The 27,804-nt window shown below is 39.4% G+C and overlaps 1 protein-coding gene across 7 annotated transcripts in view; it reads right to left on the bottom strand.

Moving 5' to 3' along the window:
* The window catches only part of si:zfos-2326c3.2 (misshapen-like kinase 1), a 62,025-nt gene that overhangs the window by 21,887 nt on the left and 12,334 nt on the right, over positions 1–27,804 (bottom strand). For 3 of the 7 annotated variants that reach the window (XR_008606248.1, XM_055034141.1, XM_055034144.1), the window contains exons 3-18: positions 26,450–26,506; positions 23,016–23,141; positions 22,802–22,912; positions 18,877–18,967; positions 18,646–18,776; positions 17,869–17,923; positions 16,679–16,757; positions 14,427–14,599; positions 10,784–10,856; positions 10,458–10,575; positions 8,230–8,340; positions 7,844–7,978; positions 5,311–5,376; positions 2,607–2,927; positions 1,052–1,186; positions 833–967 (exon numbers count right to left, since the gene is read on the bottom strand). Coding sequence is in view for 6 of the 7 variants with exons in the window: in XM_055034141.1 (XP_054890116.1) it covers positions 833–967; positions 1,052–1,186; positions 2,607–2,927; positions 5,311–5,376; positions 7,844–7,978; positions 8,230–8,340; positions 10,458–10,575; positions 10,784–10,856; positions 14,427–14,599; positions 16,679–16,757; positions 17,869–17,923; positions 18,646–18,776; positions 18,877–18,967; positions 22,802–22,912; positions 23,016–23,141; positions 26,450–26,506 (1,917 nt within the window). In the remaining variant the exon portion in view is untranslated. The remainder of the gene's footprint in view (positions 1–832; positions 968–1,051; positions 1,187–2,606; positions 2,928–5,310; positions 5,377–7,843; positions 7,979–8,229; positions 8,341–10,457; positions 10,576–10,783; positions 10,857–14,426; positions 14,600–16,678; positions 16,758–17,868; positions 17,924–18,645; positions 18,777–18,876; positions 18,968–22,801; positions 22,913–23,015; positions 23,142–26,449; positions 26,507–27,804) is intronic. The other 4 variants (XM_055034145.1, XM_055034143.1, XM_055034148.1 and 1 more) reach the window with 4 other exon arrangements.

The following is a 27,804-nucleotide window of genomic DNA, read 5'->3' as shown; positions in this document are numbered from 1 at the left end:
AAAAGAGCTGTGGGAATACCTATAATCCCTCTTACGGGTTGCCTGTGTCCTACACACACACACACACACACAAAGGAAATACGGTATTTTCTGTTGTGTCTCCAACTACACATTCAGGTTAGAGCGACACTTCTTTTCTTTGTTGTTGAAGATTACAAAACGCTTTAGTGGGGATTTTGTGAGAATGTCTTCAAGGCAGGAGCAGAAGACTGTTCAGCTGCTAAATTGTTTCACTTTAGACTTTTAGGATTCTTTATGCAGCTGATCCCCCTGAAGAAAGTGTTTTCATAACCCTGCTGCTGGTTTTGCACAACATCCACGCTGTAAGAGAGAGCATTGACTTATTAAACGCTCCATCGGCTCCATATGCGCTCCCCTTAGTTCAGCAACACAGCAGCCGAGGGCTCCCTGTTGCAGTTATTAGTTTATTTATCATCTCCTTATAGAGTTTGGTTGGTGTCTTTGTACAAAGCTGTATTTGTAAACCACATACTGGGGTGGGAGACAAAAGTGAATGATGTGGTTTGTTTTACAGTGCGAGAGTTCGCAGCTAAATTACACCAAACCCGTCCTGTGGGCGCCATTTCCTGATTGCTGTATGACTGGAACACGAGACGCACAACGCATTCGACGGGGCCCGTGTGATGCAAATGACATTCTGTGACTGGCGTTCCAAAACACGACGACTTCCTGTTCTCGTGACGGCCGGCGGAACAAAACAAAACCCACATCTGTTGGGTTTTACGGCTCATTGGAGGTGGCCGGCCGCCGGACCTGCTGGCGAGGAAACCCTGACTGCGTCGCTGGAGAGCCGACGGCAGACGATACTCACTTTAGGCGGGGCCTCGAAGTCCCAGAAGACGTCCTCGGTCGGGGATACGGGGGAGAATGGGGACAGCGGGGAGACGGCCATGTCTGACATTGAGCTGCTGTGAGGGGCGTCGCGGCAGGAGATGAGGTTGGCATTCTGTGTTGATTATTTATAAAGTTTAGTCTAAATACATGACCACTTAAAGCCACAAAATTCTTGTGTGTGGATGTGCGTACGTACATGGCTGAAGTGAGCTCTCTGCATGGCAGGGGTACAAGGACTGGAGTTGCTTCCAGAGCCCAGCCTGGAGTGCATCTGACTGGGAAGCCCGGCAGCCAACAGGACCCTGGCCAACTGGGATTCCTGGAGCTCCATCTGAAACCAGATCAACAATCCCTTTAAAGCGTCTCTCTTTCCTAGTGTGTGTGCACCAAGTCAGTCAAAATGTGGCTTCATGTTTTCAGGCGTTCTGCAGGTTTCACCAACTCAAATGTAAGACTTTTTAAGACTTCTATGAATGACATTTAAGAGCTGCATCTCCATAAAAATGCACAAATAGATAAAGTTGCACTTAATCATGATAGACGCAAGAAAAAACTAGCTAAGGTATTTTAACAGCGATTTTTGCCTGACAGAAAGTCCCTCGAGAAAAAAACAAAATCAAGTCCAGAACAAAACCCACATAAACATGAGATTAAATAGTCGTGTCAAGGCAAAATTAAAGGCCTGCTTTCAGTCACAGAATGCAGGTTCTGGGGGTGACTCAAACTTTTACCGGACAGAAAAAAAAACCTACACAGATCCTACCACGAGAAAAACAAAACAAAACAAAAAAACAAGCCGCGATTATTGGATCTGAGGTAAACTTACATTTTTCAATTCAATTTAATTTTATTCAGGGGTATTAGAATAAAGGGCTGTGGGAGAAAAAATGCATCTTGTACATCTCAGATTTGAATTTGTGAAAGAATTTTTTTTAACTATAATTGACTTCTCTTTCCATTTCACAACAGTGTCACATAAAATACATGAGGTCTGGCACTGCTGTGTGAAACCGTAAAAAGGGGATGGAAACTTCTGCAAGACACTGTAATGAAGGGTGTTAGGATTATTTATAACTTGGCCTATTGGTGTTATTTTAAGACCTATATATTTCTATCTTATAATTTCTTTTGACATCAGCATGTGACTGTAGTTAACATGCTACTATCCCAGTAGCAGTTACCAGTAGTAACTCCTGACTGGTAAGAGTCTGTAGTTAATGCTTTCTTCTAGTCCATGCTTATTTGCAGATCAAATAAACAAATCCTGCAAGACATTACACTGGGAGCAAAACGTTGATTCCTGTAACAGGTGTCTGGAGATAAATGCTTCTGAAAATTGAAAAGTGTTTTTTTTTTTGTTGTTGTGTTTTCAACAGCAAACAGTTCCTGCCTGGTTTTGCGGAGGTGATAAGAACGGAGGTATAAAAAAAACAAAAAACACCACGTGTTGAAACACCAGACAAATAGTCAGTGTGTGTCTGCGTTCGCTGGCATGAAAAATAGCCTGACCAGATGAAATCATCAACTTCACAGCAGTGCCCTGACTGTTTCCACTGGCTCACACGCAGACGCTGCAGCAACCACTTCCTCTTTGAATTCAAATTCTCTCTATTCCTTTTTCTGTTTTTCTGCAAAATTTAGGATTCATCAGGGGTGAAGGGGAGTTTTTGGCGAGTGAGGTAGAATACAGAAAGAAACCCAGAGAGGAAACATAAGTCTGTTTCAGATATGATAAAGCGTTCTGAGTTTACCGCGGTGCGCTGGGTGTTTGCAGGACGGCCAGGTGAGCCTGCAGCAGCAGCAGCAGCAGCAGTAGCTTTGTGGCCACTAAAAACTGATAACTTCTGGACTGGGGCCACCGGCGCCTCCCTCTGCCGCTGCTTTTCCTTCTCCTTCTGCCTGTGGTCGTGCTGCAGTGACAGGAGCTGGGTTTGGTCTTTGGGCAGCGTGCGGTGGGACCTCCGGCTCGCCGAGGGCTGCTGATGCTGAGCCAGAGGCTGAGGCTTAGGCTGCGGCTGAAGCTGTGAATGCTGGGACTTGTGCTGAAGCGGCGGGTTGGGAGCCACGGCTCTCTATGTGGCAGACACGGAAAGCAGCACACACACACACACAGACTGACAAAGACTGAAATGACTGCAGCAATGTAATAATATTCATGCTAAATTGTTGCTTTTTTGTTTTAAAACATAAAAACATATAAAAGTTGTATTAAATGTAAATGTTGTTGCAAAGTGCTACACCTCAATGGGACCATATTACATTTTCTGTTATGAAAGAATGGACTTTTGAGTTGATGAGAGAAAAATGCAAGAGATGATGATGCATTTTATCTGTACTGCATGTCGCTACTAGCTTTTGAAAACCAAGAAAAAAACAAAGCAGTGACATGACAGAAAGCTCATTAGCAAGCACTGGATCATTAAGCCGGGGTAGAAGTGACAAACAGAAATATAAAAAAAAAAAAACACACACACCTAGACAAACATGTAGAGCAGAAACAGCGCAGCCCCGAGCTAAAGAAGTGCTTTGTTTTCTAATTTAGCAGAAACAACTTACTACGCCGCAAATGCAATCACACTTCAAATAGTCAACTGGCTAAAAATGACCAGATGGTGTCAATACGCATTTTCAGTTCTCTGGAGGACAGACACCAAGACCGAAGTCAGGGTCCTTCAAAGCAAACTCCACCAAGAGAAAGGTCCCTGGAGGCTATCAGCGAGTCAAACTGGGACATGAGCGAGGCTTTCTCACGTCAGACCGCCGAGGGAAAGATTTGGATCAACTCTGCCTTGGAGAGGAAAACGCCTGAGACCTAATGCAGTTTCCTTCTCTGTGACTGGTTTTAAATACCCAGCATGCTTTCTACGCCGCTGATCAGCGTCGTTCGACACCGAGTGCGCTCAAGTCGTGACGCTGTTTATTATTACGAGTAGCAAAACATAAGAACGAGAGGGAGCCAAAAAACCTTTAAACGAATACCTACTTGTAGCATCTTTTTAGCGTTTTTTTAGTAGTTTTCCTGCTCGTATTAACGTGTCGAATGAACTGAAGGTCGATTCTAAGCTCACCGACGTTACGGACTAAAGGAAAAGAGTCGCATTACAAGTTATTATGGAAATGTCTTGTAGGATAATTATAGATGCATAATCTTGTTTGGATTATGCATCTATCTCCCAAACCAACAACAATAACAAAACCGTCTTTTCTATAATGAAAATAACTTAATACAATTAGTGAAACATGATGGTGGTTACAGCATGAGCTCCTTCAAACTAGTCAGCAACAACTAGCAAATACCTGGTGGAGCTACGTTGAAAAAAACATCATGAACATTATCAACATTATCAGAGGAGCACACCTGCAGTTCCTTTATTTACCTTATTGTGCTAAAAAAAAAAGCGCCATGTGCCTGGAAAACATAACACTGCCCGTTTAAGTTTAATTTATTATGGTTAAAACCACATGAACTCTCAGCAATAGCGGACGACCCAGTTGAGATCCATATATGCGTGTGTAGGGTGGCAGGGAGTCACAGAGAGGAAGTAAAAACAGTTAGTAGATAAAAAGTGTTTGCGTATCAAAACGTTTTTTGTTTTTTTTTTCCTTCTGCCAAATCTGAGCGTCTAAAGCCTGTCGCGCTGAGATCAGAAGGTATGATTCTGGGAGTAGAGTAAAAAGAGAGACGCTACAAGTAAGAAAGGTTTCCTACTGTGACCGGCTCAGGCAGGGATGGATGGAAAAAAAAAAAGAAAAAGGCAAGGGAGAGGAGAGGAGGCGGCACGCTGCGCTCAGCGGAGACAGGACGGATATGAAGAGTGAGGCTTTAAAACAAAAGTGATGGCATGCTGTGATAAACACCGGTTTAAAGTGGTGGTAGAACAGCTCCCCCCGTCACTGCTCAGTCTGCACAGCAAAAAACCCAAACATATCAAAAGTCGTTCAGAGTCTGCTTCGTGGAGATCTTCGACAGGATAAATTCCCCCCAGTCTATTTATAACGCTTTCAATTACAAGTGCACAATTTCACTGGGTTTCCCTTTCATGTTCCTGCTTAGCTTCAGCCGCACGCTTCATTTTTATCTCCCATCTGTCCGAGTCGGGGACCAAAACATTCGAGGCTTTTCTCTCGGAAATCAGCCTTCAGCGATTACACAAAAAAGAAGCCGTCGTCGTCTCATATCCGACCCGATCAAAAGCTTTTGATGCATGAAAACGTAAAGAGAAACTCGGCGCTCCACGCAGCCCTGAATGGAAAGAGCAATTATCGTCTTTAAAACCACAGAATGAGGTAAAACTGGATCAAACCCCCCAATGAACTAGTGGTCCGTTAGGTAGGAGAAAGTGAAAAAAAAATAAAATAAAAAATAGAAGAAAAAAAAAGTATTCTGTTCCTTTGTAGCTAAATCAGAGGAATTAGCACCATGTAATTGGAAAAGCACAAGAAAAGCTGTATTACCTGCTCCACTGTGGAGTCCAGAGGCCTTACTGACACATTGTCGCTCCGCTGTCTGCCAGCATGATCCTGTTCAAACACACACACACACTTTTAAACAGGCAGCCACGTGCTAAAAAAATTAAATTAATTAAAAAAAACCCATCTGTATGTCCATTACAATTAGAATTTCATTCAAATTTTACAGATTCTTTCAAACTTAGTTTGAAATCTAAACTCCCGTCGTCGTGGATTTTCCGTTGATCAGACCTGAAAGCTGTAAACAGCGGTTATCGTAATCTGAGAGGTGGGAACTAAAATATTCAGCGTGGAGCTTTTTAGCCCCACTCTCAACTCTAAATATTTTATTGTGACCTCATTTTTGAAAATTTTCTCCTGGAGCACAAAAAAATAATCCAAACACTCAAAAGTGGGCATGTTCTTTGTAACATTTACGTTGGGTAATTACCGGATTTAAATGTTTACAGTGATTGCAACGCTGCTTTTAAATTGTGTTTGCCCGAACCTGAGGGGTTCAAGTCAGCCCTGATCACACAGCGGCGGTGGGAAAGTGTAAACTATCGGGGATGAGGTAGGAGTCATGGGACTTTTACAGCAAATAAGCGAGAAATCAGAAATTATGTCACTAACAGACACATGCTGGTTGAATTAGAAAGCTTTGTATAATCATCATCAGGATAACTGTCTTCCCCGCCGTGTTGGAACAATAATAAAACTGAAAACCAGAACTGGACAGATGGGATCTACTGTGGATTTTCTTCAGGCAGGGCCAAAGCAAATATACAGACTAAAATATATACAAGCAGGTTTATTAAATGAGCTTCTGCTCTAATTCTGGTCGGATATTTGGCCTCTTTTTAGCTTTGGCAGATCAGGAAACATTCATTTGAACTGATTGGTTTGTAGTTCAGATAATAGTTTTCAATATTACGAGTTTTCAGTCGAGTTGAAGGCAGAACTATGAGAATGGAAACTCAACGTTGGTCTGCTTTCAGGACAAGCCAAACATTAGAGGATGAAGAAAAGACAACTGGACTTCAACTGGAACCCAGCTGCAGGTTGAATATCTACATAAAGCAAGTCACACTTCACACTTCTTGTCCTGATAACAAGCCGATCTGTTTTCTACATCGGAGACGTCTGTTTCAACGTTGTCATTTCCCTTTTTCCTGTTAACACTTGCTTAATCAAGCTTCCCCTCCACACATTCCTGGATGCTGTAGGAATAGATGCGCAAGATGGTCGTAATCACTGCACCATTTCACATCTTTCTCTGACAAAACATCACATCACACACTCACTGAGCGTGTCACCTAATCACATACTGGTGCATTAAACTTAATGAAGCATCATGCTGAAGTCAGTGACTGCTTTACTAAACTAAACCTACAGAGCATAATGGGATAATAGATATTTCAGGGGGTGTTAGGGTGCATTCACACCAGCTCTGCTTTAAATGAACTCTGGTTCGTTTGTCTAGAAAATCCAGTCTTTTAAGTGTTGAACCTCCTACTCTTGCATCATTGGACAAGGGTAGAGTTGAAATTACTGGCAGGACCGTTTGGTTTTGGCTGTCACTTCAAGTTGTTTGGTTTTTGTTTTTTTCACCCCCCCCCCCAACACATTTTCAAAAGAAAGTTGGAATTATTTCTTTTGAAAATAATTCAAAAGAATTTTGAGAGAATGCCAGATATTTTGCAGAAAAACAAGAAGTAAAACTTAATAAGATACTAGAGAAGAAAACTACTGTACTTAAGTTTTTTTTTTAGATGTATTTCAGCGTTCTAAGCTGAAGTTTGTTTGCATCACTTGAGAGCATCTGTATCAAGTCATGCATCTTGCTACATGTCTGTCATGTTTACAATGTGCCACTTCCTCTGTGCCGACGACTTGTGACGCAGAGCGGTTCCCTCATCCTTCTCCTTCAACCCAACTTCCTGTCTGCATTTCTTCTCTGCTCAGATGTTGCGAAGGCTGATGCGTAAATTAGGGGATGTGAGGAGGACGGCCCAATTATTTTCATGAATTTGATTTAAATTTCGGATCTTCTTCTGGAGTCGGGCTCTAAACATCTGTTTAGATGTTTATTGTGTTTACTTTAGTGTACTGGAGATGGGATTTATAGTGTCGTTTATCATTTATTGTGAAAGATGAATAAATATTAAAATAAATGTTGTGTTTAAAATAAAAGAGAAATGTTTTAAGTCAATCCATTACTAATTTTCTGTGTCAAATCGGGTCAGCCAATACTAAACATCAGATATCGATACCGAAAACGAAAAAAGTGGATTAGCATCATGCTGCAGGGAAGCAGCATAACGCTATGGATGAAAAATGGATGAAGCTCAAAACAGGACGATTCTTTAGGAATTTCTGTAAAAAGTTGCAAAAAGGCTTGGAGTTGGGGTGAAAGTTCAGCATCCAAAGAATAAAAAACAGAAAACATGCAGCCAGAGCTGCAATGCAACAGTTTAGTCGTAGGTCTGTTAACTGAATCTGTGTCAGCCTCTACGTATACAAAACTCTAAATCTTTACCTGTCTCCTGTCACACTTCCTGTTTTTCTCCTCCAGTAGGATTCTGTTGTCATGGAGATCAGACTCCTCCCCCATAAAAACCTCCTGAAGCTCCGCCCACTGAAAGGCACACTCCGTCAGCTGCTGCTTCTGCTGCTGTGGAGTGCAGAGGTATTGAACGTTTCAGATACCATTGTGGTTTTTCAGTTTTTCAACATCAAGACTCAAGCCATCGCCTTTTTTTCTTTTCTTATGAAGAAAAACAATCAGGTTGCAGAAACACTTTTGCCGCAGCAGAGCAGCTGACGTGAGCTCCTTGGTGATGAAGACGATGATAATGATGGAAGGTGACAGATGGGGTTCAGAGGTTGGAGCCATGTTGAGTGCAGATAGAAACTGTGACTCACGTTCTCCAGTTTCTGCCGCTGCTCCTGCTGCTGTAGGATCCGCCTCTGTCGGTCGGCCAGAATCTGCCTGATCCGCTCCTGCTCAGCCAGCTGCTGCGGGTGCTGCTGCTGCTGACAGGTCAAATTCAGGGGTTGACAAAGTTATTTTTGAGAACTGCAAGTCCAATTTTATTTCATGTTTCATCAGGGATGTTTCTAATGCATACTTATTAAGAATATTAACTTTCTCTGCGACTTTTAACCATATAATCTTTACAGAAGCATTCACGACCCCTGAACTTTTTCACTGTGTAACTTTTAAATTTTGGTTTCTTGTTTGACTAATCATAGCTACTCATTAACATTTTAACCAACCCTGAAGGGAAACATACTACTTTATTTCTTGGTGTTTCATTTGAGGATGTGCCGACCTACTTTTTTCACTTCCGATACCGATATCTGAGGTGTAGTATCAGCTGTTAAGATCCGATACAGAAAAGCACAGCTGAATTCATTTACATGATATAAATGTTCCAAATTACAAATGCATTTGACAACATCTGCACCAGTTCAGCACACTTAAGTACATGCATCTCCACTTTTAAATTTGTGATCGAGTGGAAAAAGCAAAAAGCTTAGTTTCATTTCCACTAAGGATAATCTTAGCATTTTAATTTTGCACTATTGTTTCATTTTCTCTATTATTAACTCTGGTAATTTCTAAGGTTATTTTTTATCAACTTTATCAACATTTTTTTTGTTTGTTTGTTGTATTAACACAACAAACACACATATTGTCATCTAATTTTATCTAAAGATCCATTACTTTATAGCCGCTTGTCATCTTGTGTTTTTTTGACTCCAGACAGTGTTAATGAGTCATTTCTCAGTATAGATGGAAGTAAAACACTGAAGTCGACCACAAATTAGCACTTATTTAAAGTACTATGTTGATTGAATTGTTGATTTTTTAGGTTTTGATTACTTCAGTTGCTAGAAATCTTACTGTCCTATTCTTAGCAGCACTTCGGGTGGCTTCCTGTCACTAATCCCACCTGCTTCTTAATGCAAATCCGTCTGCTTACTGCGGGCGAGAAACTCACTTTCAGAACGACTTCACAGAACCCAACTTAAAAACAGCAACACACATAAAGGAACAAGAAAGAAAAAGAGAAACCTGCCCAGACATCTGGGTCTGATGGATTTCTCCAACTTAGTTCTTGCAGTAAGAAATTAAAAAACAAAAACAACTGAGGCTGAACTACTCTCATGGAATAATCTTTCGTCAGATCGCTCTGACTCAAGATTTCAGATTTCTGAATACCCACAGAGAGAAAAAAATAGACACACACACACTGCTGGTTACTGATTGGTATTAATTACTGACCCGTGTTACAGTAATGTGGTTCACTCTGCTGAGACTAGAGAGATGAGGACTGAGCCCAGGCGAGCTTCCAGTGGCGTGCCATCTTATCTTTGTGTTCAGATATTATATCCAGAAAATGTTTTATCTGCTTCAGCATCATAATAACCTTCTGCAACGATATCATGACGTTTTTGTGGGTTTTAGTTCTGGTAGGCGCACGCTGTGACTACTGCTGCAACAGCACAGGAGAGGGGTTTGGTTAGTAATGATTTAAAGGGGGGGAAAAAACAAGGATTATACAATATGTTAATTTTTTTTATTTTAAAATTGATGGGACATTTTAGCATCAAAAACAAATTAAAGAATTTAAATGGTGGAACTATTGAGTGGGAATCAGGACAATATTTCACAAATTATTTGGAGACATTTTTTTTTTCGATGCGCCATTTAGAAATGTGTGGTCTACTTCTAGTTACAGGTTTTCTAGAGGTTTGGCCCATCAATACCATTTTTAGCCAAAATGGGGAGTTTCCTTAAGAACTACAGTATGAAAAAGAATTTAAGCATATTCAAAATAGTTTTTCTAGCTTTACTGATATTGGAAGCAGTTATTAATAGTCTTTTTTTGGGAGCAGGGGTGACGTCACACTGTGTGGGAGGGAGAGGAATTGCTATAAAACAAGACAGATATTATGGAGTTGATAACTTAGACCAGTAGTGTTACCAGTGAGAGCTGAATAATTAATTATGCTCGCATCCATTATTTTTGCTAACAACAGGAGTAAATTACACTGAGTGAAAAACAAACTCACTCAGAAGAAACTTAGTTCAGGACAAACACAGATTCAGTTTCTCAACATGAAGGTGTATAAAATCAACCTGCCTGTTGTCGTTGTTGAGCTCCTCCATGACCCAACTCTCTGCCTCCTTGGCGATCTTCTGTCTGTAACCGCAGAAACTCCCGCCGTAACGTCCATTCCCCAGGAGCGTTCACTATGGAGCTGAGAGGGGAGAAACAAACAAACAAACAAACAAAAAGAGCGTGAGAAAGTAAACAAACAACATGATCTGTAGCCCATCAGTCAACTGGTGACTAATGGGCTACAGATCGACCCATCAGTCATCAGTTGTTGGACACCAAGAGGAACAAACAAGAGAGGGACACAATGGACAGAATGTCCATGTGGAGAAACTGAAACAGACGACTACCTGGGTTCGCCTTCCTCCTCTGGGACCTCGTCTTCCTCATCCTCACTGCCGCTGTACTCATAGCTCGGATCCTCTAACAGAGAGAAATACAGAGAGAAAGTGGTGAAGAATTCAGCTTCACACTGGCAGAGGCTGATTATCAGCAGAGTAGAAACCAACAGCAGCATCAGAACAGACGGACCAAGAAGAGCCAGAGCTGTAAAAGAATCGGTCCGACCCGAGGCGAGGATAATTATTGATTTGTTTTTTGTTTTGAATGTCTGAAATGCTGCCAATCTGGAGGCATGACCATTCCTCTTTTATCCAGAGTTGTCACTCCATAGCGTCGTTTTATGTTTTTATTTTGAAGTAGTTGTGAGAAACAGCGAACAACTGTGAAACTGCGGCTGCACAGGTCACTCAACATTTTGTTGCTAACCAAAGAGAGAGTGAGTTAGTTGGCGCCACCAGCCTAGCTTATCAAAAGCCTTTCCTCTCCCTGCATCTCCCAGAATGCTGTGCAGTTCATATTCCATATATTTAATCTTCTACCCGATGCATTTCTTTTTTTTATGACGCAGAGAGATTTTTTTTTCCCTCCATCGATAAAATTATAAAATGTTTTTCCACAGACAAAAGAGATACACTTTCCCTAACAATGTGATACGGATTCCTTGCTCAAAGTTGGGAAGCAAAGAAGTAAAGTTTGTCCAAGAAAAACATCAATGACAGGAAACATGGAGTCAAAGAGAACCTTTCCGATTGTTTTGGGACATCTGGGAATACAATTAATCCCAATCCAAGTGACTCCAGTTTGTCACAATTCTGCCCAAGAACTTTGCCACGAACAAACCCTGTGTTAAAGAACGTCTTCTTCCAACAATCCGGAAACAGATTTGTGATGGACGCTGTGTTTTACGGCACGGCGGAGGTCCATGTCTCGAGGGAAAAGTCATAACAAAAAGGTTCAAAGATCAAAACACTGACGCTTGGGATCAGTGGTGAGGAAACTCCCCAGATAACCTCGCTGAGCGTCTGTTCTCAAAAAAGCAGGTGGATAAACAGAAGCCAGAGAAAAAAACATCTGATTGACTCCAAGGACTGATGAGAGAAGAGGTCACCGTTAGTCAAGACTGTGTCCAGAAATAGATGATAGTTGGATTGAAAAGCTAGCACTGTAAACACAAAACTGTCCCTGTCATTGGTGTTTATGTCCACTAACACCAACGACAGAAATCGACTGGGAAGTAAATCAATTTTGTTTGCTTCCCAACCAAAGCAAAAAAAAATTGCTTTGGTTCGCTAGCTAATTTTTGTTTGATCAGTTGGTGGGAAAATGAAAAGTGTATTACCCTGCAATGTAATGTCTGCAATTTGTTCAAGCGAGATTTAAAGCAGCAAACAGGAAAGCAAATAAGCTAAATTATTTGGTTTAATTTTTTTGAGAGCACAGTATTTGAAAATGTTCTCAGCTTTTGAAAACCTCTTTGAAACTATATTTTAATATTAGGTAGAAATTCTCTTAGTCTGGACTTAATACTCCCCTGTGCAACTCACAAAAGGGATGGTTGAAAAAAAGGCAACTTTTGGAAAATATGGCCTCTGCTATTAATGCCAATCTGACATCTTCTCCAAGTAAAACTCTTACAGAAAATTCAGAATGAGCTAAAACTGGTAGCTACATTCCTACTCAAAACTATATTTATTTTAGAGCCACATATGTACACAGAAAATGTTTTGTTGTTTTTCCTGTAGCCAACAGAATAAAATCATTGTTCTGAGGTGGTGGTGGGGGGAGAGAGAAGATGAAGCTCTAGTAACGACCTTTGAACAACATCTGTTGTGAGAGCAGCTCAGCCAAAAGCTGAACACTGACTTGACTCTCCAGATATTGACATTAAAGGTAACACAACCCAGGTGGAGTTGGTTAAAGCAGAAAGATAGAAAAAAAAAAAGATCAACAACACTTCCGTTCCAAGTCCCTCTCTACGCCTGTCGTGTTGTTATCCAAAGTTTTGGGCTAAGTAGAGAAGAAAGGAGCAATTTGTTGATTTAAATTTCATCGTTGGGTGACACATCTCACAAAGCGCAACCCATCTTTGTTCAAACTACGCCCCTGAGGACACTGAAAGATGACACATCCTCCTATGTGTCACATCCAGAGAATTTATTTATTTATATTTTTCCCAGCAGCTCACTCACACAATAATGCGACAGGCATTTTATTTAGTAGGGCATGCACACTTAGACGGCTCTAAACACACACCCATACACACACATACACACACAGAGCAAGCATAAAGTCTCCAGCCATTTAGTATGCTTTTGGAAGCTCAGAGATTAGAACCAGATGGCCATTCTGTTTCCTCCTTCCTTCCTCTAAGCGTCTCGCTCTTTCTCGTCTTCCTTCTCCTTTCTGCCTATTTTTTCACCTCTGCAAATAAAGTCGGATAAAACTGATAGATCTGATCAGGTTTTTTTTCACAACGTGCAAAAAACCGTTGTGAACAAAAACGCCGGGCTGATGTTGGCGTCTCACATCGAGCTCATCTAGGGAACGGACGGGGATAAATTATTTTCAGAACAGCGCTCCTCCCTCTATGTTTCGCATTCCAGCTGCGCTGTCCTGTGTCTGTTTCCATCTCTCCAAAATCCCTGCTTCCTTCCTCCCTTCAAAAAAAAAGGAAAAAAAAGTAGCAGAGGATTGTGGTAGTGGTATCAGAAAGTGAAGACTTTTTAAAGCTCACCAAGAGGAATTTTGTGAAAATGTGGGCATCTACAACATTTCCTCATGTTGTAGATGAACATTGAGAGTTAGAGAGCGCCTGAGCAGACTGGTGAGGGATTCATCTGGAAATGTGGGAGATAAATCTTCACACCAGCTGTGTTTCCACGAACCATAAAACTGCTCAAATTGAAACTACAAAAATGCGCTGAATGGAAATACCAACTTTTAGAAAAAAAAATTCAAACATTTTTGTGAAGGGAAAAGGCAGTTTTTCAGTCACATGTAAGTTGATGTATGTCTCAAAACTGCAATGGAAACACTTTTTTTTCCATCACACGAGTCACGTGACCAACAGCCAGATGTTACTGCTGGCAAAAACGCAGAAGAAGAAGAGAGGAAGTAGTAGGAGGATGATGATTTTTTTTTTTTCAGACAACATTCACCTCGCTCCACCAGAGCTCTCGCAGCGTCACAGTTCAGAAAAGTTGTGTCTCATTCTAACATGTTGAATTCGTAGCTATTTTGTAAAATGGTCGACTGCAATTTCACCAAAACTGCGCATACGTAGCCGCTCCCAAGTAGGCGGGGCTTGTCGTTACAATTCCTGAATAAGACGTCTCCCCTGATTGACTGATAGATGATGAACACTAGCACCATGGCTGGATTATAAATATATATGATGTAACTGTTTACATCCATCGCTCCCAAGATTTTTAATGATTTATCGCGTGAACTAGCTCATTCCCATGAGATTTTAGTTCATTTTGTATTTAATGGAAGCACCCAATTGTGATATTGTGGCTTTTTTTTGGCATTAGCAGAACATTTTCATATAGTTGTAAAGGAAACGCAGGTACAGACAGCAGTCAGGTCAGCAGCTGGGAGGATCTTGACAAAAAGACCCAAAAGACCCTAAAACCTGTTGGGTCGCCTCACCCTTCTCTCGCTTCTTCCTGGTTCTGTCCAGGTGGTCCTTCAGCATGATGCGGACCTGCCTCTCGTTCGCCAGGTCCCTGATGAAGGCGTGCTTCAGCAGAGCGTCTGTGGCGGGTCGGTGGATGTGGTTTTTGACCAGGCAGCTGTCGACGAACGACAAGAAACGCTTCGACCTGCGGAAAGCGAGGCAAAGAAATGATTCAGAAAAATCGGTCTAACCTGCTGCAATAAATGCTGGAAATGAACATTCTTTTCCATAATTAGCTAAATTTAGCTCAGCTGCTGCAATGTTTATTAGAGTAAATGTACCATGATTCTACATTATACGGACCTTTTTCACATTTTATCTAAATTCCACTACACACTTCAATGTGCTTCGGAAAAATATATAGAAGAAACTAAAAATGTTGTATCTGTTTGTATTCTCTCAGTCGATACTTTGTAGAAACTAACTTCTGCTGCAATTACAGCAACAAGTATCATGAGGTACCGGCTTTACACACATACACTGCCTAGAAATAGTATTCACTCTTTAGGGTGTTTTACACTTTTTATTGCTTTTACAAATCAATTGTGATCAAGTCATTTGGCCTTTTTTTCTTTGCGAATTAAACATAAAAAATGATTCTGTACAAAAAGACTGAAAACAGGAAAAGAATTACTTCCTAGATCCAAATAACTGAAGGCATCCAAGACATAATTTGTGCCCCAATTTAAATTTACTCGACGTAAATGGCTCGACCGTGTTGTACGGATGAATTCTTTATACTGCTCTTTGTATAGTAGTGCATTGACTTCTTATGGTGATAATAAAAATTATTATATAAGCCTTCATGTCTTTGAACGTGGCTTGAATTTTTTCTTCAGCTTTTGTTCAGCTGGCTGTCAAAATTATGTAGACAATACACAGATATTGCTGCTTTAGCAATGCGAGCAGTTATTTGCACTTTTTGCTAGCATTGCTATGACTAGCATTTTGAATCAACAACTGTCTACTGTTATTTTCCATTGTTTAAAAACAATTATAAAATCTGTTTGAGATTGATGTTTTGTAATGTTAGCCATGCTGCAAGCACTATTTGCTAGAATAAGATAGTAAAAAAAAAACAGTTTAAAGTGTTACATCTTATTTTTTTAATCAATGTTTGAGAATAATTAAAAAAATATATTATGTTTTACTAAAGCTAGTCAAGATATTAGCACATTTTCCTCACATAAGACAGTATCAACTCTTTTATTGATTATTAATTAAAAATTTGTTTGATGTAAATGACTGTTGATATTTGTACAGATGGAGATGCTGTATGTTATTCTTCTAGATTCAATTAGTTTTTTGTTGCTGGTACAGTAACAATAAAAACCAAAAAGGCTTTTTGACAAAAACAATGGAAAACATATAAGATAACAATTAAATAAACAACATAAAATTGCATAAGTTGCTTAGTTTAAACTAAGACGTTTAGATCAATTTGTGCTCAAATACTCGTCAATTTGAAGACCAAGAAGTTTCCAACAAAAAACACAACAATTCAATGTAAAAAGCAAACAAATCAATAATGATTACATCAATACTTGTGTCTAGTTGCTGCTATAAATTTTCTAGAGTTGCCTGGCAACTTATCTCCAATCATTCCTCTCAGCACTCCCAAAGAAAAATATTGTGCAAATTGTAAAGTCGATGTGAAGCTTTAAAGCTGAATCTATCGTCAGAAATCACTGCGAGAGTCGAACCGGACTGTTGTCTGTTTTTTGGACAAGGAAGGGAAAGAAATATGTGTGTTGTTGCTTTGTTTATCCGCCTCATGGAGGTCTCTGGGTAAAATCATGGCAAAGCTCTGTACTGTAGCTATTAAAAGCTGCCGGGAGAAAAGGCATTTCTGATCATTTCAATAGTGAATGAAAGACAGCAGATACTGTCAGTCTAGAGTTCAATGGGAAGAGCTTTTCTATTATGCATGAAAGGGCAGGAAGTGCAAGATGAGTGATTGATGTGAAGAGGGTAAAAATCAAAACCTGATTTAGACTTAGAACAGAAACACCACAGTAACTTTCTTTTACACACAGGACAAATAACTTGCAGTGATCGCCACACGTCTACAAGCACTGAGCCTTTTGTGAAAAGAAATAACTAGAATGTGTCGACTGATCGTCAGATGTACGAAACCCACAACAAAAGCCACTTGAGAGCCTCAAGCCTTCTGCCTGTTTCCCTGTGTTGAACGTACAGATGAGAGTTGTGTTCACAGGCTTACCACTTCTTCGATTTGAGTCTGGGCGCAGGGTTTCGAGGAATCAGAAACAGAGCTCTCATCGGATGCATGTCGCAGAGAGCTGCAGAGGGAAAGCAACAAGGAGAGGAGAAAAGTGTGTCAGGACAGCTGAAAATGGATTTAAAGCATCCTTGGAAGAGAGGCAGTGATTCCTGCACACTCTTTACAGTCCCGTGAAAGAAAGAACCAATACAGTAAACCCTATTTCAGCTCAGAGTTTACATTTCTAGACGTTTCAGTCATTTTCAGGCCTTCAGGTTTAGATTACAAAGCGTTGTCATGACTATTCTTTATTACCAAAATCCTACATTTTAGGATTGTTTCAAAACATCATCCTGATATCGCAGCTACAATATATTTTGTAGAGTGGAATGTCAGAAAAGGTTTGATCAAGCGATGTTACTCAGAGAGAGAGTGATAGACAACAGTAAATATGAGAATAACTGACCCGTTCATTATGAACCATTGGCTCAGTGTGTAGGCTTGTTGCTATAACAAATTTTACTGGACAATAAACTTATTATCTTAAAAGGTTGTCAAATATTTGGTTTTATTTTTTAAGAAAACCTGATTTCTTAATTTTTGTTGTCTTTTTTAATCCACTACAATAGATCAAGAAGTCTTTTGTTCTTCAGAAAACTTTCGTATGTATCTTGTTAACTTTAATGTATGACTTTTCATCTACTTTAAACAAAAGACAAAAATGGTAATAATAGAAGACAATAACTTAAATTTCCATTTTAAGACAATGTAGGCATTTCTGAAAAGATCCTCCTCCCTTAAAAAATTTTAGCATAAAATTCATGCAAATTGCTAATGGCAAATGGCTTTAGGCCTGAACTTTGACCCCACATCCCAGGATGATGGACAACAAATTAACTGTATGTGACCTTATAACCCTTTACTGATTTATTGGCAACAACTACATATGTATCCTTAACATGCACCTGAATTCACAGATCATCAACCAATTTATTATATGGCAATTTTTTACTACCAACTCCCCTACATAAATATGTGTTAGTTGTACAAACTGTTTCTTCACTAAAGTAAGTATGGACACGGTGTAATGAATCGTGAGCTAAATTTATCCAAACCGAGGTGCTGACTAAGGGCGCACCAACTTTTTACCTCAACATCACAGATCTACATCTGTTGTGTTTGTAACTTACGAGGAGCTCCTTCCGCCATCTCCAATGCAGTGATGCCTAATGACCAAAGATCGCTCTAAAAACAAAAGAGAACAGAAAAAGCTGAGTCTGTAACAGACACAAGCTAAGATGAAACCCCATTTGGTGGCTGTTTGCAGCCTATGAGTCAGTCTGGGTGCAGACCAAGACAAAAAACAGATTAATTATAGACAATGTTTCAAATACAAAGATTTCCGAAACTGAAATCTCACTTCTAGAAATGAATCAGTGGATTCACTGAAACAAGAAATATGATTTAAATTCTCTGTAAATGAGACAAAATGATACAAATATAAAGATGAAACTGCAGATTTACATACATCAGGTGACAATGCCTAAGAGGGTATAGTAGTTGTTTTGCAAAGGTTGTGGGTTTGATTCTTGCTTTCTCTTGTCACATGCAAATGAGCCATTAGGCTCAGATTGTTGTATCTTTTTATATCTAATAGATCAGAGGAAAACAAAACCTTACAATAAATAATTAGATTAAAACTAACTTGGGTGTTGTGCGTCATGCCCAGGGGCACATCAACATGTGACAAGCTGGAATCAGACCCTCAACTTTCTGATCTCAAAACAACAGCTCTACACACCGAGTCACAGCTGCAACTTAGCTGTTGCTGTCGGCTCCAAATCTTTTATTAATTATTTTTCCACTGTTTGCCGTTTGTGAGGAGCTGATTCTTCACTGGATTTTTGCCCTACAAAAACATCATCTAAATTTATGCAGTGTTCTGTTTGCGTTGCAAAAAAAGTTACTCTGTAGTCGTAGGTGGCGTCCGGATTCTCGTCACAGGCGATGACCTCTGGAGCCATCCAGTAGGGAGTACCAATGAAAGTGTTCCTTCGACCAATCGTCTTGTCCAACTGAGCTGAGACTCCAAAGTCAACTGGAGTACGAAAATATGAGAAATGATCATGAATGAAAACACCAAGAAAAGACTCTTATACTCCCTCGTTAATACTCTGTATCTTGCTGCATTCTCTTACCCAGTTTGACCTCGGCGTTCTCCGTGAGCAAAACATTTTGGCCCTTTATGTCTCGGTGGATCACATGATGGGCGTGAAGATGGGAAAGACCCTGGAAGACAAATACGTCCACAATGAGCGCGCCAGACCACGGACGAGTCAGATGACTCGCAAGTATGAAAGTGGCAAACACTGGCCGTCAAAGAACGGCTTCGTCACATGCCTGGATTCATACAGACCCGGATTGTCAGATTTGTGGCGCAACTGCAAACATTCTTGCTGTCAGGAACATATATTATGCCTCTTTTATATATATATATACATATATATATATATATATATATATATATGGTGACTGGCTTTAGTCAGTCAAAACAACAGGATTATACATTGCAGCGCTATTTGGTCTTGCAACGTCTATATGCGAAGTCATCACACTTGACTATGAATGTCAAGTGTGATGGGTGTACTAAGTTTTTCATAAACCTCTCTTCGTATAACAATTATTGACATTGTAGAATTAGGGCTGTGGTTTTGTAGTGACCACATTCTAGAGGATACATGATAAAACATAACATTAATGCAGAGTGTGCTCTATTTTTAACATGCCTGTGCATGCATCATGAAGGAAACTGACATGATCCTATCAAAAGAGAAATGGTAAAATTATTTAGAGTTTTAGAAGAAAAATAAAATAGGTCACAATAAATATTTCTTTTTTCCTACTAGGTCTCTTCTAAATGCTAAAGTGTTTAAGTTGAGAACGTCTACTAGTTGCTTAGTTTCAGAGCACACACACACTTCTGTGTCCTTGCATTCTCGCTTCTTCAAAGGAGGTTAAATAAACAGAGGAAGTGAGTCCTATTTCAGACAATGACGCTATGTCAGACCGCAGTGTCGCTGTGTGTGTGTGTGTGTGTGCATGCGTGTGGGGATGTTGTGATGTTGAAACAATCAGGAGACAGTATGGCTGACTGCAGCTCAGAAAATAGTGGCCACTGTCCAGATTTCTGTGTCTCCTTCAAAATTCTAAACACTAAAAATAAATCACAGTTTCATTCTTGTCCTTGACAGAAGCACAATATCGTCAGCGAAGAAATTTATTTGAACTTGGCTCAGGTGAGCTGAAGGACAGGTAGCTATGCTACTACGGTCACAAACTCAAAGAGAGAGCACAGAAAGCAGTTTTTCTTAAAATCTCAATTTACTAAACAACTTTATGCTTTAAACTGTCCAAATAAGTATGAAAATGACAAAAACTAGCTATTTTGATATTTTGCAGGACATTGAACTTTAAGTATTAGAGCAGCACCGATTAACTAAAGAGCCGCTGTGGAAAGAAGAACTGCATTCAAAGCATCTTCAGTTCACCGGTAGACACAAAACTGGAATGAATCCCCAAAATGGAAATAATTGATAAGAGCTAAAGCAAAGCTTAAATCTAGCTGCAGATACAAAAATCACATGATCTGTTGGGTATTTATTTCAGAATGGGTAAATGGCGTAACTGTACTTCAGTCTGCTCAGCAACTCATGCGTGGAAATGTTGATTATTTTGCACTTCCTTTGTAAATGTCTGAGCATTTATGTCTTAAATGGCCCAGAACATTAAGAAAAAGTATCACCAAGCACTTGTCACAGTTTATAATACAACTTTTTAACATACTGACAAAACACATAAGCACATTCATTGCTAATTAAAATGTGGAATCAACTGTGGATGTGGTGTTAATAGCAATGCATTCAAAGTTGTAAACATATTCATAACAGTGGGAGAGCCATCGGTCATATCAAACCACAAAACAACAATAAAATAGACTGACTCAAGCTACAGCATATAGGCAAGTTAGCCACACATCTGCTATTCAATATTAGAGCCTTTACTGCCACTTTTTGGAGAAGCTAATTCTGATTCATGGAAAGGTGTGTGATCAAGCTACATTTTGGCAACTTTTTCATATTTTACTTCCAGTTGGCGTTGCTTTCTATTCAAATTTATAAAAAGCTTTCTTAAGCCTGACAGCTTTCACGGCTTCTTCGCAATGCCTTATTTTGTTTTTTAGCCATTCTGTTGCATATTTGATGATGTGCTTAAGATCATTTTCCTAAGCATCCTGTTAGGTGACAAGTTTCATTCAACCTTCAGCTTCTTGCACTGACATCAGAATATTCCTATACACAGAGAAGCAAACACAAGCCCGTCACCTCGGCACCATTGTGCTTGAGAGTCTGTATAAAGTGCCGGCACACACACCCTCTTTAAGGTGTCTCCACGAAATGTGGCTGCCCGTTACAGCCAAATGTCTCAATGGTGCTCTTAACTACCCAAGGGACCGTATTTCAGAAGGATTTGGCTTTACAACTGTTTCTTGGACGTCCACCTTGGTGAAGATTGACAGCGGAGATAATTGCTGAAAGCTCTGACGCCATTGTTTGGAAATGACATCTTGGCCTTTCCCAGACTGATAGGCAGCAACAACTACTTCCTGAAGTTGTCTTTCTCTTTTGGCATTGTCTTAAGACAGACCTGGACACTATGAAACGATCAAATCCAAAACTATGCAGCCTGCTTGTGCCATTTCATTCCTTTGGAAGCAGTAAGCGTCTTGGACCTTTACTTTTTGGGAAGAAGTTAGAAGTTTGCTGGAATCTGACCATTTTCCGCCTGACCTGCCCTGACCAGCTGGTCGGTAAAAAAATATTCCCCTTTTTTCCCTATCAGTGATTGGATCTAAGCACTAACAAGAATCCTCTCCAGTGTACAGGTTGTTGGTGTGGAAAGAAGAGTCAATGTTGGAGAATCACTGAGGTGATTAAAATGAGGTCAGATGAAGTATGGTTTCCTTAACAATAGTGGAGGCTATTGTTAAGGAAACCATATTCTTTAAGAAGAAATCCTTGATTATCCTTGCTGTTACAAGAGAGAATTAGAGTAATATCACTCTTTTGCTATTTCAAATTTCTAAGGCTATAGCAGTTCTGTACTCCATTTTTGGGGATTAAAAAGAAGAAGTCTCCCAAACCTTGGACAAACCTTGACAACATTAGGCTGAAATTATAAAAGGAATGAACTGATCCTGACCCAACCTTGATAGCTAGCAGGAAAGCTAAAAATCTTCCTGTGACATTGCTATTTTTATTATTTTAAGCTTTCACCCTCTTTCTGTTATGAAACATATGAGATTAATATAAATATATAAATAGTATATAAAGTTTTGAAAATTCTAGTGTCAAAGTATCGGCCTACATTCTTGAAGAAATACGCACAGAGGCTACGGTTTTATTTATGCTAACCTCGCAAACTGTGTTAGTGCTAGCATAAGATGCTAAAGATATTCTAAAATGTAAACAAAAAATCCTTGTAATTTTTAAAAACATAAAATTAGGTTTTAAAGCAAATGCTCAGTCAGAAACACCATAAAATCCTAAAAAACTGTGACAATAGCTGCCTGCCAACAACTAAAATCCACCAAAATTTAAAGTTTCCTCTAAAAACTCTTATATCTCCCTATTTTAATATTTCAAACTCCAAATGTACCTAAATATACATTAATACGCAAAGTGGAAATATCTTAGCACAACTACCAAAGCTAATAATTAAAGTCGTCCTTGTCTCTGCTTCTGGCGGTTCAGCCAATCAGCGTCAAGCAAAATAAATGGTGCTCCTGGATTGGCTGCTTTGCAAATGTCAGCCAATAGTCTGTCAATCAGCATTGTGCCAAAGTATTTCAGTTGTCCATTGTATATCATTATACAGCTGCTCATCATTACCTTCACATGACTAAGGAATCCGACATATCATTAGGTCCTGATACCAAAAGGCCATAACTTTAAGCTGCACTGGATATTTACAGCTAACAACACATTAGGACTCACCAGGCTCTTTCTATACAAAGCAGTTATGACTCCATAAATGTGTGTTTTGCTCTGTGTTTATGTTCCTTACCCTTAGCACCTCTCTGCAGATGTATGCAATCCAGTCCTCTTTCAAACAGTTTCCTTTAGTCTTTTTCACCAAGTCTGTCACAGAGCCAGCGCCACAGTACTCCATCACTAACTGAAGAAGCAAACAATTTAATGGTTAGTAGTGATGCGTTTCTGCCGTATTTATAAAAAGCTCTAAAAATTGCAGTGTTTAAACGAGCAGAATGTTCACAAACCCAAAGTTGGTGGTCCTGTCCAGCAGGTCCTTTTTTAATGAAGGCACCATAATAAGTGGCAATGTTTCTGTGATGGGAATAACTCTTCAGCATATTAATCTCCAGCTTTATCTCCTCCTCTTCTTCCTACAGACAAAACACCCATCAAAAGGGAAAATATTAAAGACAGCACAACTTTTGTCAGTGCGCCCAACAATGACAACACACAGAAATAACCTGGAGAATGAACAAATGACACAATAACAAGCAATGTTTTGGTTTTAAACACACTTTACTGGTTTACAGCACAAGGGACGATAACAGAAATGTCTTATAACTTCTCCAAGTCAGTGAACCCCTAAGTCGTCCACTGCAATGAAGGAGATCATTTTGAAGAGACATATGAATGGTAGGGGAGCTGGAGGAGTTGGACTTTTTACCAAGTTCCTGCCTGCTTTTAAACCTCCACACAGACACCAGAAAATGATGAGGCAGAGTGGGAACTTTCGCCGGTATCTGAAACAATAAAAAAAAGAAAGCCCTCTTGCCCCTCGCCTGACTGTGACTGCCGCCTGTGTGCGCAAGTGCGAGTCAGTGTGCGACGGCAGATAATAGACAGGCATTTCCACAGATTGTCTGCAGCAGACCAGCAGAGAAATCATAAAAAAAAAAAAGTCCACAGGAAAAGTCCAACTCGTTGATGAAGAAATGTGCATGTGAACTGTTCTGTGTGAGTTCATGCTTCACCAGCAAGTGGTCCTAAGTTTGGCTTCATGTTCACAGTTTAACTTCAAAGTTTAAACATGTACCAATATAGAGGTCAAGTTAATGGTCTTTTATAATAAAATAAAAGCTGTAAATTTAAGACAAAAAGGCTGCCAAAGGTCGGTGAATTACACAATTCATCAACACAATATCAACTATTTGTAGTTTCGTGAAGCTCAGACTGAGGTTTAAGTCTATGTTTTCAACACATTGTGATTGATGTGCACCAGATAACTGTTCTCTCTGCAACAGGAAATATACATTTACTATAACTCTTCCTTAGTGTCTCTCAGTGTCCAACAGCTTTTCACAACTGAAAAAATTTCCTTTAAATGTCACAAGAATGAGACGCTCCTCAAGTGATAAACAGAGCCACAAAATTTAAAGCCATGCTTTATGCTCTGCTGAAAGCGTTGAGTTTAAGTCGGCATAATAAAACAAACAAACATTGAATAGTACTTTTGTGAAATTTATCTATCCCTTGAGAGTGGTTGTTTAATCTGCTAATTGTTCTTTCCATTGTTTAGAAAAACATAAAACTGTTTAGTTTATGGGTCTGTTTGATAGAAGACGCAAAAGCTAAAATCATCATCACGTTCGTTTTTTATTTTTTTGTGAGGCATAGTGACCTCAAACTGTGGCTGCTCAGCTGGAACTTTTAAAACTCAAAGATTATAATTTGAGATGGCCGGTGTTTGAAATTTTTACACCAACAAAATAACAATTAAACAACTTGTTTTCATAGTAATGTCTAAACTTTCCAGATGGTCAAATTATCAGGCCCACTGGAATCTGACCACATTAAGTTATTAAAGATCTTTTATGAACTTATCATCTAGATGAGCCGTGGAAACATTTTATTACAGGTCAAACGTGTCAAAATGGTTTAGCAGACTTTGTAGAACACTGCTAACTTGTTTAAGATAAATTATTTGAATTAGAGCATTTGATAAGTCAATTTTAATGTTTTATTACAACAACAAAAATATGTCCCACAAAAAAAAAAAAAAAAAAGGTAAAAACTGTGTCATTGCGGTCAAACTGTTGCTAAATGGATTTAGAAAGCCAAACTTGAGCAAACTTAGACATGGTTGCAAAATTAAACAAGACTTACTAAAAAATTCACAAAGTTACTTAATCCACATAAATACAGAGATGTGCCAACGTCTTTAATTCCAACCTTATCATAAAGGTGTATTGTATAATCCTGTTCCGATCTGTAAACTCCCACAAACCCTGGATGCAGCTTTTATTTGAAGTTTTTCTAACCTCAAATTGATTTACTCCACAGCAACTTATTAATATTTCATAATAGCAAAACAACAACGTAACACTGTGGCTTTTAAACTCTAAAGTGAACAGAGCTTTAATATCACAGAGATCTAATAAAAAACTACTTCTGTGTGTGGGGAAAAAAAAAAAAAAAAAGAAACATGAGAACCGTAAGGAGAGGAGGAGAGTTGTTCTCGTAATTCGATTTAGTCGGGGAAAGTGCTATATTAAAGAACATTCCAGTTTGATCCGTGTTGTATGTGCGTACTCTGACAGGAGAATTATGAGAGGCTCCCGAGTGGATTGTAAGAGTTCAAATCGCTTCAAAGACCTAAGTGTGCAGTGAGAGAACTCAGAGCGGAAACAGAGGAGAAGCCGTCTGTTTGGAGTCAAGACAGAACAATCAGGGAAGTTTTCGACAGGCTGTTTTACAGGGTTGCTAGTTGTGTCCTCTTGTGACTTTTGGATCTTTAAGGAGTTCAGTTAAAAACTTTAAAGCTTGAGTAAATAACCTCTGAAGTGGAAAAAATGAAATATATTTTCCTAGTTGTCAAATAAATATTAGCTGTGTCAATCAAAAAGTAGGTCCGGCTGGTATCAGTTGGAGCCACTCCCACTGTTCGGCATGCTGAGGTGTGATTCTTCATCAGACTGTGAATTACACAGCGGACCATGAGCTTGACTAAAGCTACGATTGGGTCATTGTGATGACGTTAAAGAAACACTTGCATAAATTCTGCAGTAGCGACAGATACGCGAGGAATTTATTGCATCTTAGAATGTTCAATACAGCGAAATTGTCCATGTGTCCAAAACCAAATAAATAAAAAAATCTGTGGTCGTCTTTCTTATGGCTAGTTCGACTATTAAAACCTGACAGACCACACACTTGATGATAAAAAGGTCTATATATAGCAGGTTTAGTTGTGCAGTACGTGGCGTACAACCAAACGGCAGGAGCAGCACAATGCACACAAACCAGTTTCAGTCATCAATAATTAGACAATAAACAGACAGAAAATCTTGCAAAACAAGTTTCACAAAGAAACAAACAATAGAAAAATACACCTTAGATGTCCGCTGGACTTTCTGGTGCATCATGGTAGTTGTTTTGTTGTCTTTGTATAGAATTCCCCTCTGTGATTCTCGTGTGTCCGCAGGAGCCACCAAGCATTGCAATATCGGGCCAAGACAATCCAACACGCTGAATATCTCTGATTTTAGATTGGACCAGATCAAATCACTCTTAAAACACTACATATGTCAGGAAGATGTCTTAAGAGCCACCGTTGATGATGATGGAGCATTATATACCAAAGGTAAAGTACCCAGGACTCCTTCATAAATGATTTAGGGCCCTGATACTGCAAGGATACTAAGAGAATTTGCAGCAGGAGTAAAAGCAGTAAAACATTTACCTCTGTGACCTCCATGACTTTGATAGCTGCCAGCTGACCAGTCTTGACATGACGACCCTGGTGGCAAACAAAAAGAAGCCGTTAGCGTCACAACCAGTTCAACCACATGAGCATCCTACAAAAGCTCTCGACAGTAAAAGAGTAGAGAAACTCTCGTTGCCGCGACTCCGACACATAAAAGAAAAATCTATCCGAGCCAATTCCAGATCTAACAGTCAAACATGTTCACATCCTCTCACACACAGCCACACATCACACCGTCATAGAGAAAACACTCAGCCTGTGATGTAATGCTCCATTCACTGCACTGTCTGCCTAATTTCGTTTTCTCTTGCGAGAGCCAGTCAGAAAGAATAAGACGTGACATAAGATGAGAGTGAAAAAAAAAAGTCAGCAAAGAGGACCGGAGCTGGAGAAGGCAGTCAGGTGAAAAGGGAGAAATTGAAAACAATGTCAAGCCTCAAGGCTGTAATGTATGGAGAGTCTATGAAATATACACGGAAGGATGACAACTAGCCAATTGGTCAGGACAGATGAAATACAAAGTTGCACATCACTGTGAGATAAAAGTAAATCAGCAAGTGGCTTCAAAAAATTTTTTTTTCTTACAAATGCCAATATAAAATGATATGGCATTTGTGTATGAAGTCAACTTACTCTCAAATTCCTACTCCTAAAAACCAGACCTTCCACTTCACAGTTACATACCAAATTGTGTTGAGAGACAAAATACAATAAAATTTGCATTTTTAACAATACAAAATATGAGAAAGTTTAAGAGGAAGGCACTGCACATCTTCTGTAATTCTAACAAACCAATCTCTTCCTCAAAGTGTTTGCAGAGACTTTCTCTTTCATAATAAAACATATTTAAATATTTGCGTTAAATAAATGCAGCCAACAACTAAAGAGTTTGAAACTTAGCAGTGCAAACGTTCATTTGTAGAAATCGCTGTGTCCGGGTTCAACCTATCCTCATCAGAGACGTTCACAGAAGCTTCCCAGATTATAATCTGAACAGTTCATGGCCCCCCAGGTGTGATTTTCTCAACAGTCACAGCGAGTCTGTTCCAATTGACATGGAAAAGTAAAGAAATAAAAAATAAAACAAAACTGTCTAAAAGTAGTTACAGATGTCGAAATGTAACTCAATATCCACATTTTTTGTTCGTTTTATTAAAAAAGTTAACATTTTTGTAATACTGAGAAGAATTACATGTTCTAACAAAGAGCTCAAGAAGAACAAATTAAATAGGTACTATAACAATGATACATGAACAGATGCCATGAACAGATTGTGTAATCACACAATAACACAGTAATAACTAGTGTAAACCCCGAGAGTTAAAACATCC

This window comes from Poeciliopsis prolifica, unplaced genomic scaffold, assembly GCF_027474105.1.
Source record: "Poeciliopsis prolifica strain line A6 unplaced genomic scaffold, Auburn_PproV2 SCAFFOLD009, whole genome shotgun sequence".
In the NCBI taxonomy this organism is placed as follows: domain Eukaryota; kingdom Metazoa; phylum Chordata; class Actinopteri; order Cyprinodontiformes; family Poeciliidae; genus Poeciliopsis; species Poeciliopsis prolifica.
This window is presented reverse-complemented; position numbering and strand designations above follow the sequence as displayed.